Genomic DNA, 16,950 nt, shown 5'->3' with positions numbered 1-16,950 from the left:
TACTGAGTACTTACTCTGCGCCAGGGGCTATGAGTAATAATGGGTGTTAACTCATTTAACCCAAGGACCAAGAAGGAGCTTATTACCCCATTTCACAGATAAGGAAAGCAAGGCTCAGAGAGATTCCATGGTCTGGCAGCCTCAGGAGCCTGCCCTGCCTCTGAACTGATAAGCCCCACAGCCCAACAGCCCCAGCAGAGTTTGCAAGAGACAGAAGGAAAAGCCCCAGCCAAAGAAGACTACTGGCAACTGCCAAGATGTCTTATGGTCTCATAAACAGGTCGAGATGGCTCAGGCTGCCCTGCCAGAAAGGCCCTGGAAAGACCCAAGGACTTCCTCTAGGCCTCCAGGCACCCAAGAAGGATCCTCACTTTTGTCTAGAGGACTTTGGCACCCAGCCCCAGCACAGGTGTGGGGCACCTCAAGGCTGTTTCTGACACAGACATGTGCAAACAGCATCAGTGCACAGCTTGCAGATCCTCACGACAGTCCCCCAAAAGCAGGACTTTACAGGCCCTAGGGGCCCCTTCCAGACATGACCGCCACCCTGACAAAGGTGACATCATCCTGACTTGTATCAGGATGGGTGGTTTTTATCGGAATGCTTCTGAACTTTATGTAAACGGCACCACAAAGCACGTTCTCATCTCCAGCTTCCTTCCCTCAACACGGGGCCCAGTTGTGAGTAGCAGAAGCTCATTCCCACTGTGCACAGCAGGCTCTAGTCTTGTTTTTATTCATCTCATGATGACAGAGGTGGGAAGTCACTCCCCTCAGATGACAGTCATCTCCCCTTCTGCCACCTGGAGCCCCAAGTGGTCACCCCCCTGGCTGCCCTTGATTCTAAAATACAAATCTGACTGATTCACACTCTTCAGTGGTTGCCCTCAGATAAAGTCCCAGCCCTTCCCTGTCCATTCCCAGACTCCAAGCCCCCAGGTCGCTGGCTCTTCCCTGCTCAGCACTCTTGCCTTTGCCTCAGTCTGCCCTGGGCTGCTCTTCTCCCACCACCTGCTAACCTACTCATCCCTGGGACCAAGCCCAGCATCACTTCCCGGTGAGGGAACCTGCAGGGGCAGCGCTGTGTCCTCAGGAACCAGAATAGGACCCCCCACACAGAAGGTGCTCAGGAAATTGCCCCTGAGGGACTAGGGGCTGGGGGAGCCACAGGTGTGCTGCCTCCGTCTGCAGAGAAGTCCAGCACTGTCAGACAGGAAGTGGCGGGAGATAAGGGCACCTTGCGTGAGAACAGGACCCAGACTTCCGCCCTCCCCTGCACCCTCCCCAGCACCCTCCCAGCACCTTCCCCAGCACCCAGCTAAACCTCTCAGCAGGTTTAGTCTGTTTTCAGCTGCCAGGTGCCTGGTCCTGTGCTGAGCGGGTGCCCTGATCTCAAGTAGCTTTCCCATGTCTGTATGAGCACCCACATCCCATTTGGTGGAGGAAGTCAAGGCTGAGAGGACAAGACAGTTGGCCATGGTCACAGAGTCTGACGACAGCTGCCAAGATCCAACTGCAGAGCCTGGGGCAGCTCCAGCCCCCTCCTCTTCCCCATACCCCACAAAGGGCCCACCTAATACAACCCAGTGGTGCCCCCAGCTGCCTGGGACTCAGGCGAGGGCTGCTCCTGACACGGACTGATACCTCTGGCACCAGTAGGGAGCGGCTGGAGCCCAGCAGCTGGCAGCAGCCAGCACACAGTCCAGCACCATTAGCACCCATACTGGCTCAGTGCCAAGGAAAAAATGTCCGAGCCCTACGCCAGTGCCAACCCGTGGCAGGAAGCACCAGGACTAAGATGCAACAGAGGCTACTCCTGCCCACAGGCTGGGGAAGGAGCTGAGAGTTATGGAAGGGGATTGTAATGTCCTCTAGTGATGAGGGCCCACAGTGGGTATGCAAGGCCAAAAGAAGCCAGGGAAGGCGTCTTGGAGGAGGTAACCCTTGGGCCGAGCAGCTCAGCTAGATGAAGAAGCAGAGGTAGAAAACTTGAGGTCAAGGCAACTGCAGAAGCCAAAACAAAAAGAGTATAAGCCTCCCCAAGACCATACCAGCCCCACCCAGTGGGAGCACTCCAGCTCTCACTGGCTCAGAGCCATGCCCTCCAAGGCAGGGCAGGTTCACGCCAACAGACCCCACGGGGGACCCTGAACTCCAGTGTAAGGCCCTGTCCCTAGACATTAGGTGTGCTCCTCACCCGCCCCCACCCCTCCAGAGGGCAGAGAGAGAGCCCCATTTGGGAAGTACCTCTGCCTGCAGCACCCCAGTCAGTCGTGGCCCACAGGAAGTGCCAGCTATCACAGAGGGGCAACCGAGGCGCACCACCTAGCCCACTGCCATGACTAAGCCCAGGGACAAGAACGACTGCAGCAAGTACCATGCTTCTCCCACATGCCAGGAGCTGGACATCTGACAGGCATTATCTCACTGTGTCCTCCCAAGAACACTGCAAGGCAGGCACCAGCAGCCCTGCTGGGTAGGGAGGGCCCCTGAGGGACTGAGTCCCTTGCCAAGGTCACACAGGCAGCAAAAGGCAGACACTGGATGGGAACTTTTGCTTGTCCGGATAGGCAAAAAGTCCTCCAGCACAGCTCCTTCCTCCTAGTGCTGGAACAATCTGGCTGGAGAGGCTGCGGCTGGCTACTACCAGTTGATATGAGGGGGAGGTGGCTCTAGGACTGCAGGTGAGAGCTGTTCCAAGCCCAGGATGCCAAAAGAAGCTCAGAGCAGAGACCAAGGGTTTGCAACCACGGCCCAAGCAGACACCCAGGCCAGGTGCAGGCTGGGCAGCTTCAGGCCTCACTCGCCAAGGCCACCAATAGCACAGTGTGACCTCATGGAGAGCCAGAAGGCCCAGAGGTGACAGACCTCAAGTCACAGAGCCCATCTAGGACCCTGGGGACAGGTCTGGTGTCCCCACAACCCAAAGCACTTGCCAGGCAAGGTGGACAATGAAGAGAGACACTCCTCTTCCGGGTCTCTTTCTAAGCCAACCCAATGTCTCTTCCCAGCTCAAGCCTTTCTATGGCTGTCCGGATGACATAAGGATAAATCTATACTGGTTACCATGGGCGTTATACTGCCTGTCCCCAGCAACAGGCAAATGACTGCAGGTTTTACCACGTGGCAGTCACCAGACACCACACACTGAGTCCCCAGACTCCTAAGGCCCAAGAACAGACACACTAGCAGCAATCACAAGGCCCAAGCAGAGCTTCCTGATTGCAAGTCAGAACTTCGAGGTATTGAACATGTGGAGTTTAAAGGCACTCAGGGCCCCTCGCCACCCAGAAGCAAGCAGGGCGCACAGACACACAGTGTGGTTGCTGCCAAGAAGCCCTGGCCAGGGTCACTTCCAGGAGAGGCCTCAGGGAACATCCTTGCCTCTACAGAGTCAGATCACCTCAGGTCAGGGCTTGCCAGTGCCAGGCTGGAGGGCAGATTACAGGGGCTGCCACGTTGGCACCTGCAAAGGCCAGGTCCAAGCAGACACCAAGGACAGACACAGGCTGGGTAGCTTCAGGCTTCACCAAGGGCACCAGCAGCACAGTCTGACCCCAAGGGAAATCAGCTGACCTATGCCACCACCTGGCTGCCAGGGGTGACCTCTATGGCTTTCCAGCAAGACTTCTCTCCTCAGGTGTCCACCTCCTCATGCCCCCTGACTGCATGTGGAAGGCCTTCCACAGGGGCCCCAGGGACCAGGCTGGTCCAAGCAAACGGAGGGAGGCAGATCATGGTCAGGGATCTGAGGGCGGTCAGTGGGGTCAGGAGAAGCCTAGAGCAGGCAGTCCACGGAGGAGGCAGCTGCAAAGCCCCTTGGGCCAAAAGCTGCCATGAGGCACTGTTGCCAGATATTCTCATTTAAAAAACACCAAAAGTCTGGATTTTTATGTTGTCAAGAACTATTAGAGCACTGTATGAGGCAAAAAACCCCAGCTACATTTGGTTACTGTGCAGCCTCTGAACTTCCATCTCCCGGCACCTACCAAGCACTAGATGTGGTGCCAAGCACTTCAGGATGAAGAAACCCACCTGCCCACTCTGTCTGCCACTGCCCAGCCAACTTAACTGTCCCTTACTGGGTGCATCAGGCTCCCTCCCTTTCATCTTCTCCACCAGCAGCCAAGAGCCATCAGTCTAATTGGCAAACCATACTGCTCCCCTGCCCCTTGGCTAGATCCCCAAGGTCAGGAACCATCCAGCCCAGCCCCCCGCATATCTTCATTCACTCCAGCCCCACCCTGACCCTCTTTGCACCCCAACCATGCCAGCCCTTTGCCGAGACCACTGACCAAGTGCCTTGCAGCCAAGGGTCTCTATCCTAAAGGCTCTTCCCAACCTCTCTCCAATCTAGTTCTCCTTGGCCTTCTGGGCTCCTCTGAAGGCCACTTCCTCAGGGAAGCCCTCCTCCCCATTGCAATGATGTGCCCCATCATGAGATCATGAGCTTCATGAAGTCAAGAACTGTGTCCAGCCTGGGGTGGGTGCCTAATCAACACCTGTCAAACAAATGGACAGATGACTGAACAGAAATGCCTTCCCCAATTGGTCCACCAGGATCTAATGGAATTCTAGGGAGGATCTGTCCCAGATCTGCCCGGCTCTGACATCTCCGTGATGCCCACCAGGTGCACTGCCCCCACCCCATGGGGAGTTCCATGGAAGCAGGGCTGCCTGGTCCCATTCATCTCAGAGCCCAGGACCAAGGAGTGCTCAATAAATGTGGCCTCCTCCCTCCCCCCACTCAGTCTCCAGTGTTCCTGCTCTGTGACAGAAAATGGATGCACTGCCCACCTCGGGGTCCCACAGCACCTCCACATCTCTGGCCCCTCGGGCCCAAGAGACAAACCATGTGTCATCTTCACACCACCCTCCCTCCACACCAAGATGTGTGTGAGAGCAGGCATCTCAGGGTAGCAGATCCCAGTAGCATTCAGCAGCCTTTTCCAAGGAGGGAGGGGGAGGGCCTTGAGAAGCGGAGACCCGGCCAAGCCTGCGGTGTGTGTGCAAAGACCTGGCTTGGCCAGGCCTGGGCACTGGGCCTCCAGCTGCAGAGTTGGCCTGTCCAAGGCCTTCTTCATGCCCCAAAAATCTCAAACATCCCTCCGAGGCCTCCCATCCCAGCTGGTTCAAGGCCTGGTCCATGGAGGGAAAGCAGTGCCTGTACTGGGAGCAGGCATGCCCTCTTTCAACAGGTTGCCCAAATAAATATCCCACTGATGAGACAACTGAAGATTCAAAGATGCCAAAGAAGAAGTGGAGGAGGAGGTGTCTTCCCAAGTCACACAGTCTACTTCTTGGAGAGCCTGGCACCCAAGTCCAGAGCAGAAGAAGCCCCCTTCTCTTTCTGGCCCTGCCTGACCCCTTTATGCAGAAAGGGGTACTGAGGCACAGGGGACAGAGGTCAGGGCCAGACCAGAATCTGCCCAGCTGTGTCCTTAGCTCCTCCCATGAAGTGACCTGAACAAGTGACTTCTCTGCCCCAGACCTCAGTTTTCTCATCTATTGGCTGAGGAGGCACTCTCCCCCTGTCTCCTCCAGAGAGGACCTGTAAGGTAAATCAACACCTCCGTCTCACTCCCTTCCCTGACACCGCCAGCCACGTGCATGGGGCAGGCTGTAGGACCAGTGCCAGCTGGACACAGAGACCTCTCAAGATTGGGATTCTACCTGCCTGAAGGACTGGCTCGAGGCTGGAAACCTGCTCCCAGCCCACCGTGGGGAGACCACAGCCCAGCCCACTGTTTCCTGACTCACCAGACTTGACTGGGACCACTTGCACCCCCTGGGGACCCCTGGGAAAGCCTCCAGGTGCCATTTGGATGCACCCGCTTAGAAGGCTTCCCTCCAGACAAGCCTTGGCACATGCCCACTATACTACAGTGCTAGTCCGTGCCTGGCCCCAAATCCATGGCAGTGACTTCAGCCCCACCTACATCTATGTCCCCAGGGCCCCTTAGCCTCAGATCTCACAGTATCTAGCTCAGTGCCTTGAAATTATCCATATGTGGAGTTTCCTGTACCCCCCAACCCACTGAAAAGCACCTTCTTTAAAGGTCTGGCAACATCACATGGGGCTAGAGCTGCTTCCAGCCCTCTGCCACCAAAGCAAGGCAGGACTTTGGAGCTGGACCGGCCCAAATTGAAATCACAGTTCTGCTACTCCCTAGCTGAGTGACATGGGCCCATCACTTTAGGTCTCCTGACCCCAGTTTCCTCATTAGCTCAAGGGGTGGTTCGAGGATCATGCATTCAAGGTGCTCAGCAGGTGCCTGGAGTATGGTAACGGAACAATCAAAGGCAGTTTAAGCCCTAAGATAGAAGGGTTATTTTCCCAATTAAATTACCAGCTAGGTGACCTGTGGCATGTGGCTTCACATCTCTGGCCTTGGTGCCTCTCTGGATGGCCAAGAGGATTAACAGACATACCATCTGCAAACTCTCTGCACAGCACTGGGCACATAGCACGGGCACACAGAACATGGAAGCTGTGAGGATTATGGTTCATAAAGAGGCGGCAGAAAGATGACGCTGGGAACAGTGTGACAAACCACCTGTTCTACCTGCTCAAAGTGGGTCAGGCTGGAGCTGTGTACCCAGCTGTTGCTATGGCACCCAGCATATAGGAAAACATTCCAACTAGGAAGGCGGTGCTGCATGGGTGGGGCCTGGAGCCTGCTTCTCTCAGACACCACCCATGCCACTGCTGCCACCAGTCTCTGGGCTATCTCAGGGGTCACTGGATTTGAGGCAAGCATGCTACTGGGTCTAGGTCCAGGACCTAAGCAAGTCTCATCACCTCTAACCCTACACCAACTCTAAAACATTGGGGCCTGTTTGTTGGAGGGGTAGGCTGTGAGGTGGGGTTCTCAGGCTGCAGACCAGTGTGGGTGGGATCGGAGTGGAGGGGGTAAAAAAAAAAAACCCCAAAAAACCTCAGAAACCCCATCTCCTGAGCAATATCCAAAGCTCTAAAGCAGCCTCAGATCACAACATTGATGTCTGTTCTCTCCAGCCACACCTGCACAGCAGCAAACAGGAACCCAGGAATCCACTAAGTGCCTGCTTTGGGGGGGCTCAATGTGAGCTCCTCCCTCCTCAGCCCCACTCAGGTTTCATCCACAATGAAGGCTGGGAAAGGCTGTTTGGGCTGGGCCGGGTTCAGGGAATCCATGGCCCCTTGCCAGGAGGGAAGAAGGGGAGGCAGAGGTGAAATCCAGCAGCTGTGGGCTGAGAGCTAGAACTTTCCAGACTTTCCCAGACGAGGGGGCAGGTTTAAAGCAATGGAAAGGCTGACAGGTAGGGTGACAGTGGTCCCAGGGCCTGGGAGGCCAGGAGAGACCTGGGGCTCCACCAAGGATCCAAGACCCTTGCTCCACCCCCAACTCACGTGTAGGTCCCCTACTGACTCTAGCTAGTCCCCCTAAGACCTGGGAGGGACGAAGGGCTGGGGCTCCTCTGCCATAGAAACCACAACTATTGCAACAACTTGCTGAGCCATACATGGTATATACATTATCCATTCCCCCTCCCAACTCTAGGAGTGAGGATGACCTCTCCCATTTCACAGAATAGGAAACTAAGGTTCAAAGGCAGAACAGAATAGTGGTTAGAAACACATCCTGAGTTTGAATCTGGGCTCTGCTGTATTAACTCAGGCAAATCACTCCCTTTCTGAGCCTCGGTTTCCACCTCTATAATATGGGGATAATAACCCTGGCCAGTGTGGCTCAGTTGGTTGGAGTCTCATTCTGTACACCAAAAGGTAGTGGGTTCAATTCCTGGTCAGGGGGAGTGTGGGAAGCAACCAATCGATGTCCTCCCCCTTCTCTCTCCCTTCCTCTCTCTAAAATCAATAATAAAATAAAATGGGGATAACAATACTACAGGCCCCCCCAACCCAACCTCCACCCTCCTCCATGGCATAGTCAAAGAGCTAAGTGAACGGTGCTAGTAAAATGGAGAGCACAATACCAATAATTGCTGGTTGTTGGAATCACAGAATTTAGGTAACTTGCCCAAAGTCACCCAGCCAGTGAGTGGTCAACCCAGGCCCTAGCTATGAGCACAGCCCTTTCCCTGAAACCTTGGGCTGCTGTGTGAGTGGCCCCAGGATCACAGGCTTCCTAAGCAACCGTATGTATGCCACGCCATCCCCACTACCCACCCCTCAACGGAGGGCAGCCCTTGTCTAAATTCCTCAGATAAGCAGCTCCCAGTAGATTGGAGAATCTCCAGGCCTAAGTGGGCCCAAATGTACCAAAAAGGCACCCCACCCTGTCCACACCAGAGATTCCTAAATCTGGGTTAGGCTCTATGGCTCTCCTCCCCTCCTCCCAACAGAACATTCGTCCACCAGATACATCCAACAGGTCTCCAAACAAGCCAAGTTCAGTTAACAACTGCCTCCTGGACCTCCCTGGCAAACCACTTACTTTCTCTTTCTGGGCCTCAGTTTCTCCCTGTTAACAGGCACCCCACCTCAGAACCGTGATACAGCTCCAGCTGAGCCCACAAGAAGGCCTAAGGAGCAGAGGGACAGACCAGGGAAGAGAACCAGCAGGACCTAGGCACTGAGCCAGGTCCTGCACTGCCTTCTATCTGACACATCTCCACAACTCTCACAGAGACCTTTACTGGACCCAGAAAATGACAGAGCTAGGCCTCACAACCTCATCTGTCAAACTCCAAGGCACTCTCCCTGGCGGGCCAGGACTATGGGACCCAAGGTGGGCCCAGTCAGTGGGTGCAGCTTGGGAACTCAGTCGCCCTCATCAATGAACTGGGCAGCTGGACCTGCAGCATGGGGAACACAAAACCAAAGTCGATCAAGCCTCTGAGACCGGGCTGCAACCTCCTTGACAAGGGCATTTGCAATGCAAAGCAGCCCAATCCCAGCTAGAAGAGGGCTGTCACTCAGAGGGGGTTGGGCAGGCCAAAACCCAGCCACCTCCCTCCAGGCAGACCAGGAGTGCCTGGGGTCTGGCCTTCCCAGAGCTGGCAGTGCCCAGGGAACCTGTGGCTGGCGGTGGGCTCTAAATCATATGCCCGCCTGAGTGGCCATCTGGGTGCAAGGTGGCCTGGGTGCAAGGGCCCATCTCAGCCCCTCACGGTACAAACTCACTGGGCTCTGTGCAAGTCTGCAGAATGGAGCTACAGCAGGCTGCATGTAGGGCCCCAAGAGGGGGCTGAAAGAACAGACCCCCAGGGATCTGGCAGGTTACCTGCAGGCGGGTGCAGGCCCCCAGTGAGATTCCTCAGGCCCAGACCTCCCAGATCGCTCAGCCCTGCCTTGTGCAAACTTGTCCCAGACACACACAACGCTTAGGACTTTCTGGGCCCCACGGGGGGCCTTCACGTTCGCCAAGTGGCTAGATCTCGATTACCACCCCCTCCCCCGCAGGCGAGACTGCCCCAGCTCCTACCTTGACGACAAGCTGACAAAATCCCCGCCATCCAGCAGTCGGACCTTGCAGAAGAGGACCCCGTTCACGAAGGGGACCGCCGTCAACTCCTCCAGGGTGAAAGTGGTTTGGAATTTGAATTTCTTCTTCTTCATCAAGAAAGCCATGAGTGAGTTCCCTGAGTCTGAAGCCCCGAAGGCCAAAAAAGGGGGAGAGCCAGAAATCCCCAGGATTCCTTTCCCTACACCACACCCCCTCCTCAAAACACCAGAGCCGGATCCCGCCCAGATGGTGGCGGAGGCGGCAGAGCGGGCAGGGATCTGAGTCCGAGGGCCCCGGTCTGAGCGACCAGTCCGGTTCGCGGGTCGGCTGGCTTCACCCTCGGGGGGTTGGGGCTCGGGCGGGCTCCGAGTGGCCAGGGGCTTCACCGGCATGTAAACAACGGGACATGGCCCAAGGAACAAGGACAAGAGTGCCGCGCGGCGCGCGACTGGCCGCGCTGGCCGGCAGCATCCCGACCCGAGCGGTCCCCGAGTAGCTCAGGCCGCGCGGCCGAGCGTGGCAGGCTGACCGGTGAGACTGAGGGCGGCGGGCGCACCGGTGACTCCGAGGGCGAGGGGCGGCCCCGCCCCCGCCCCGCTAGCGGCCGGGGGAGGCGCCCTCGATGCACACGCCCCCGCACCTGGGTGCCAGGCGGCTCGTGCAGGTGAGTCGGCGGAGGCTGAGGGCACCCCCAGGCGGCGGCCGGGAGCTCTGCGGGGGCCTCTCCGGGAGGCGCGCTGAGGACGCTCCGGGCTGGAAACGTCCGGCCGCGACCCCTCAGGGCCGGCACTGGGTCCGGCCCCTGGCAGCGAGGTCGCCGCCTCCTCCGCCGTCCGGGGTCCCGCACCGCGGGCCCCGGCGGAGCTCAGGCGCCCTTCCGGCCGGCCGGTGGCGCCGCCTCGCCCGCCGCCTCTGCCCAGCACTCCCTGAGCAGCAGCGCCGCCGCCTGCGCCCCCGACGCTGCGACCCCAGCCTAAGGCTGCACGGCGCAGCCGCGAGAACTCCGAGGCCCAACACCGCCGCCCGCGGAGCCGCGGCTGAGCGCAGGAGGGGCGGGGCGCTGGTGGTGATTGGGCGGCCCGCTGGAGCGTGATTGGCGGATGGTGGAGGCAGAGCCGGATCGGGGCGCATGGATTGGTGCGCCGCGTGGCCGGCCTCGCCTCCGTGGGGGCGGAGTGGAGGGAAAGACCGAGGGGCCGCGGCGAGGCGGTGGGAGGTCGCGGGGCGGAAAGCCGGGGCTGCAGGAGCGAGGAGGGCGCGAGCGAAGGAAAGAAGGAACAATGAAGAGAAGGAACGATATGAACACTATGGCTAGAATGGCCCTCCAGTGTCCCCCGCAGCCTGAGCTAGCTGACCATTTAGGCCCAGAAGGTAGCAAGTCCCCCCCGCCTTTTTTTTCTTCTTTCTTTCTTTTTTCAGAAAACACGCCCAGAGAGGTGGCGAGGCCTAGACCGAGCAGGTCCTAAGCCTCTGTGTCTCCAGTTCTCAGGTCTGAGAAGCGTCTGCAGATGCTTCGCGCGGGGTCGATTTGGAGCAGTTCATCACCAACCTGTGATAGACCCAGCCGCTTCCATCCCCAGCTGCTATCTGAGCCTTTTGTTGTCGCTTAGCTTCTGGCCTCCCTGACTAGATGGACTGCCCTGGGTGCAGAGACCGCTTCCGGAGCCTTGCACCAGGCCTTGCACATATTGTAGTTCATTCATTCGGTTCCCAAATGTTTAGGGGCAACCTGCTCTGTGCCAGGTTCCGACCTAGCAGCGAGCCTGGTGGGCCTGCGCTCTCCAAGCTCCAGAGCAGGTGAAGCAGACAGCAACCAATCTGGTGGATAAGAACTGTAATGGGGGGGGAGGGGGGCTCAGTGGAGGCAGGGTGGTGGGGACAGGGACTCAGAAGGCTTCTGGCACAAAATAATCCAAGCCACCCACAGGATGCATGCCCTGGTTTAGACAGGGTCCCTCCAGAGGCCTAGCAGCCAGAGAGAACAGTGCCCACAGAAAGCTATGAGTACCTCCATCTGGCTGCGTTTTGGATTGGGGGTGGGCAATTTGGCAAGAGACAGGGCTGGAAGGGCTGTAGTAGCTGGGTCTTGCAGCCTTGTAGACCAGAGTAAGGAAAGGAGCCACTCATACATTTTGAGCAGGAGAGTGACCCAGACAGATTTGCTTTTTGTTGTAAGAAGCTTGCTCTGGCTGCAAGGAATGGAAGGGAGAAGATGGGAAACAGGTGAAGGGCCTTTTGTGGTCCAGGCAAGAAATGATGACAATGGAATCGCAGCACGGGGAGAAAATGAGAGGATGGGTCTGAGCGGCATTTGAGAGACAGAATGGACTAGATTTAGGGATGAGTTAGGTCCAGACATGTAACATGAGAACTCAGATTTTTTATTTCTTCCTTCTTCCCAGCCAAAAAATGCATGGCAACCTGTACAGGGTGGGGCAAAGTAGCTTTACAGTTGTTTGTACAGAAAACAATACAGTAGTTGATAAATAATAATACAAGAATAAACTCTGTTTTGCATACTCACAACTGTAAACCTACTTTTGCCCCACCCTGTATATCTCTCCAGTTTATCCCATAAGTGAGAAAACACAGACAGATAGAAGAATGTGATATTAGCAGCTCCCATTTATGTATCCCCATTTACAGCCAAGGAAGTTGAGGCCTGGAGAATTTATGTCACTTGACTAGGGTTTTGCCCCTGGAGCATAGGCTCTAGTGTGTTGCCTTGCTTCCCACACTGTAGGGTGTGTTCTCATTAATCCTGGCTGGGCCTACTCCACAGGGCAAGAACCTGTGGCTACCTGACCCCAGGAGGGGATTTCAGAGGAGGGAGCCAGCCAACAAAGTCCCAAGACCTGGCTGACTCCTCAGCTGTGACCATGAGTAACCCCAGGCTTTCTAACAGGAAGCAGGGTGGAGGCCTGGTTGCCAGACTTAGCTCTAGCTCGGTGGGTATTCATCTCTGCAACGTCAGAACTGGGAACCCAGGAAGTTTCCCTTCTTTCTTTTCCCAGATGGTGCCTGGGGAAGAGAGAGAATGTGATGTCAGGTTAGGATGCTCCATTTGGGGCGAGACAAGCCTGGGTTAGAATCCTGGCTCTATTGAACTGAATACCAGCGTTTCCAGAATGTTGTAAGGGCTTCAAGAGACTGTGCCTGCAAATGGCTTAGACCTGAAAGAGTGGTCAGCAGGGACTACAGGCCAGCTCTTCCAAACTTTTCCAGGCCCCCCAAATTCCCAAGAAGAGCCTGTCCTACCTCCCTGAGAGCCTGATCAGATATACAAGGAGACCAGTGCCTCACAAGATAATTCAGACAAGTGGTCTAGAGAAAGGACCCCAGGGAAATGTTAGGGCAATTGGATTGGGGGTCCTGACTTAGATAGGGTGGTCAAGGAAGGTCTCTGTGAAATGTTACCTCAACACAGACCTAACTAAAAAAGGGGACCCAAGCACAGGAAGCTTTGGGGACAGAGGCAGGAGCTGGCATGTTTGTGGGATTCAGTGTGACTGGAGGGGAGTAGAGAGAGGAAAGAGGCATGGGGTCTGACAGGAGCCTGCTCACATGGGCCCTGTGGGCCCAGGAGTTTAGATTTATTCTAAGCCCAAAGGGACACCATTGGAGGATGTAAGCAAGCTAGTGACTAGATCCAAAATTCCTTTATAGAAGTTCGGGGAGGGGAGGGGAGGGGAGGGGAGGTTTATGGTGGAGAAGGAGGTTTATGTTGTGTGGAGAATGGATTGACTGTCAGGGACACGAACAAAAGCAGGTGGCCAGGTGAGGAAGCTATCACAGGCATCCCAAGGGCAGACTGGTGGCTCAGACCAGAGTGGGGCTAGCGCGATGGGAAGAGAAGGGGGACATGTTTCAGAGGAGAGGCTCAGCACGTGCTGTGCGATGATGATAGATAATAGTTCAATTAGAACTTCTGAATATTCCCAGGGCTTCTTGGGTTTTTTAAATCCTGACCCAAGGACGTGCTTATTGATTATAGAGAGAGGGGATGGGAGAGGAGAGAAACATTGATGTGAGAGAGTAACATTGATCAGTTGCCTTCTCGTATGCTCCCCTACCAGGGATCGAACCTGCAACCCAGGTACGTGCCCTTGACTGGGAATCAAACCCGTGACCCTTTGGTGCACAGGCTGACACTCTAACCACTGAGCCAAACCAACCAGGGTTGGAAGCCAATTTTTACTCTATTTTAAAAATATTCTTGGGTGTTGTTTGACTTTGTAGTATGATGAATTATTTTTATAATATAATGTATCATGATAGATAGATAGATAGATAGATAGATAGATGTGATAAGATAAAAAAGCCCATGCTTCTCTGTCACCCTCTAGGTAAAATCCAAGTTTCTTAGTTCAGCATTCAGGCAGCTCTGGAAGCAGCAGCAAAGCCTCCCCTGCCTGCCTACCCCCGGGCCCCTGCAGCCCTGCCAAAATGTCCTGGCTTTGTCCCCCTGCCTACCTGGTGACACCTACTAACTGTCCTGCTTCAGCTCAAGCACCTACTCCACCCCATTCCCCCTACATCAGGCACAATGCTTACTCCCTCCTCTGTGCCCCAAGTTACGATTGATCTGTGTGCAGAGAAAACGAGGGCAACTGGCCTGTTTTCTGTCACAATACCTGGTGCATAATTGGCACTCATTGGAAGAGAAGGAGGGAGGGCAGGAGAAGGGAAGGAGAAAAAAGGAAAGAAAGGAAGGAAAAGGGAAAGAAACAGAGAAAAAATGGGAAACTGAGGTAGGGGTTGAGAATGTCACTTGCCCAAATCATCCTGAGGACAGCTACCCAGCTGACCCGCTTTCTCTGTCACCTGACACCCAGCACAAAGTGCCACGCCACACTGCCTTCCCAGCCCTGCTTGCCAAGGGCGGTAGGTGCTGATTCACCAGTGACTGGGCTCCAGTTATTTGCAGAACTGGAATGGCAGCCGAGCCACCCCAGCAGCTGACCGAGGATGTATTGGTTTGTGCTGGGCTTCTCACTAATCTCTGAGCCAGTCACGCAAGAAGATAAAGGCCCCAAAGAACTCGCCCATGGTGATCTGTCCTGCTTAAACCTCCCACGGCCAAGTGCACAAGTCTCCTCGTTGACCAGCCAACTCTGCCCTTTCCAACCCAAGCCTGACCATCACTCACGGAGGGTAGTCATGGTTCAGAACACGGGATCTGCAGTCAGGCAGCCCTGGGTTCCGCCCAGGGATTACTGAGTCAAAGGGTATTTGCATATTTCCTGTTAAGAGACGCTGCCAAACTGCCTTTCAAAGAGCTTGGACCCATTTATACTCCCACCAACAGTATAAAGACAGTGCCTGTTCCCCCACTTTCTCCATCTTTTCTGATCTGTTTGACAAAAAAAAAAAAGCTATACTGCTATGCTTGCATTTTTCACTAGCACCTTCCATATTTTTTGGCAGTTTGAATTTATTCTGTAAATTGCCTGGCCCTATCCTTTGTCCATATTTTATTTTAAAAAAATTTTTTTATGGGGCAGGCCTGAGGGTGGGACAGATGCGGGGTGGAGGGGAATCAATGGGGAAAAAAGGGAACATCTGTAATACTTTCAACAATAAAGATAAATTTATAAATAAGTAAAAAATTTTTAAATCCTTACCCAAGGATATGCTTTTACTGATTTTAGAGAGGAAGGGAGAGAGAGAGAAAGAGAAATATCGATGTTTCTCTGGGTATGTGCCCTAACTGGGAATTGAATTCATCACCTTTCAGTATATGGGACCATGCTCCAACCAAGCCACACTGGCCAGGCCTTTGTCCATATTTTAAATTGGAGTATTCATCTTTTTGTTATTTATTTGTAGTAGCTTATTACATACATGTGAATATTAACCTCTGTTACCTATATTAAAGTAGTTCTTCCACTTAATTGTTTTTGGACTTTGTTTATGGTGTCTTTTTGCCTCGCAGAAGCCCTTTACCAAGCCCAAGCTAAGAGATAGGAAGTGAAGTGAGCACTGGATTGGGAGTCAGGAGCCCAGGTTTTGAGCTCCACCCCTGTCTCTTGTTCTGTGTGACTTTGAACCAGGTCCTGACCTCTTTCTCTACCTGTTCAAGAAGAGCATTGAATTAAATGGTCTCTGAGGACCTGTCCACCTCCATGGTCTAGACCAGCACTGTTCATAGAACTTTCTGTAGCAATGGACATTTTCCACATCTGCACTGCCCAGTGTGGTCACCGCTGGCCACAGGTGGCTATTGAGCACTTAAAATGTGGCTAGTGTGACTGAGGAACTGAGTTCTGAATTCCATTTAAGTGGCGAGTCCCTGTGTGACTTGGGGCAGATCAGTCTGCCTCTGTGACCTCAGTTTCCCCATCTGTCCAGTAGGGCTCACAGCGATCCCTGCCTCCTGGGGCTGCTGAGCAGATTTGATTCATTAGTGTGTGAAAGCCAAGGCCCAGTGCCTGACCTGATGCTCTGCAAAATCAGACCATTCCAGGTTGAAAAGTGAGAGTGTGTTTACTGCACTTCCATCGTGTCCAGAAACCCAGGGGTGGCTTTCTCCAGAGCAGCCTGTCTCCCGCTACGGCTTCGAGGCTGGCTTTACCCTCTTAAGCCAGGGCTTCGGCTCCCACATGCCTTCAGCCCAGGACTCCAAGTTGCTGACAGGACAAAGTCCAAACTTCAGCCTTTGTTCCAGCTCTGCGAGCTGGCCTTACCCCTGCAGAACTGTCATTAGTATGACCCACAGCTCAGGCCAGCAGCCTTGCCGTCCTTGCCCTGTCTCCGCCTCCTACCCCAGCCTTCCAAGGCCTGCCAAGCACTTCATTCGTTCACATCATTCATTCCTTTTTCACTTACAGATGCTTTCCATGCCATCTGCTCTGGGACTGGAGCTGTGGTGGTGAACATGCTGTGACACACGTGGAGGTTGGGGGGATCTGAGGAGCAGGGGAACACAGAGGGGCCTGACCCGGTGTGTATGGTCAGGGCGGGCTTGCCTGAGGAACAGGCATGTAAGCCCGAGCCTGATGAATGAGTAGAAGTCAGCCAGGAGAGAGGGGCGTTGGTGGAGAAAGTCAGCTGAGAGAATGTAGGAGCCTGGGGTCCGCAAGAGGCAAGGGCAAGGCTAGAGGCAGGCAGGCCCCATCGCACAGGAGAGCCTTGCAGGCCATGTTATGATCTCGTGCTTTATCCTAAAGGTAATGGGGAGCCATGGAAAGTACAAGAGAAGATGGTGTGATTATCCCAGGCCAGCTCCCTACCTGACCTTTGCCTCTTGGTAAGATTCAGGAATTCACCCACTTCCACTTTCCCTTTTCAGCACACAGTTCTCAGCATCTTCCTTCTGCCTAAAGTGACCTGGGTTCAAATCCCAGCCCTGCTACTCCCTGGCCCTATCGCTTCAAGCTAGTTATTCTTTCACCCTCAGTGTCCTCATAAACGGGAGACAATGACAACCTTGCACAGTTAAAATTATGAGAGAAAAGAATGTGGCACAGAGCCACTCAGGGAACAGAGCCCAGCTGAGTTC

The 16,950-nt window shown here is 54.7% G+C and overlaps 1 protein-coding gene across 1 annotated transcript in view; it reads right to left on the bottom strand.

Annotated features, from left to right (window-relative positions):
* EEIG1 (estrogen-induced osteoclastogenesis regulator 1) overlaps positions 1–9,988 on the bottom strand; it is a 34,029-nt gene extending 24,041 nt beyond the window's left edge. Inside the window, exon 1 of the mRNA XM_081150740.1 lies at positions 9,429–9,988. Within this exon, the coding sequence (XP_081006866.1) occupies positions 9,429–9,841 (413 nt within the window). The 5' untranslated portion in view covers positions 9,842–9,988. The remainder of the gene's footprint in view (positions 1–9,428) is intronic.
* Between the last annotated feature and the right edge of the window lie 6,962 nt (positions 9,989–16,950).

This window comes from Miniopterus schreibersii (assembly GCF_964146895.1).
Source record: "Miniopterus schreibersii genome assembly, chromosome: 11".
In the NCBI taxonomy this organism is placed as follows: domain Eukaryota; kingdom Metazoa; phylum Chordata; class Mammalia; order Chiroptera; family Miniopteridae; genus Miniopterus; species Miniopterus schreibersii.
Note: the sequence above shows the minus strand (reverse complement) of the source record. Positions and strands in the feature narration are given on the sequence as shown.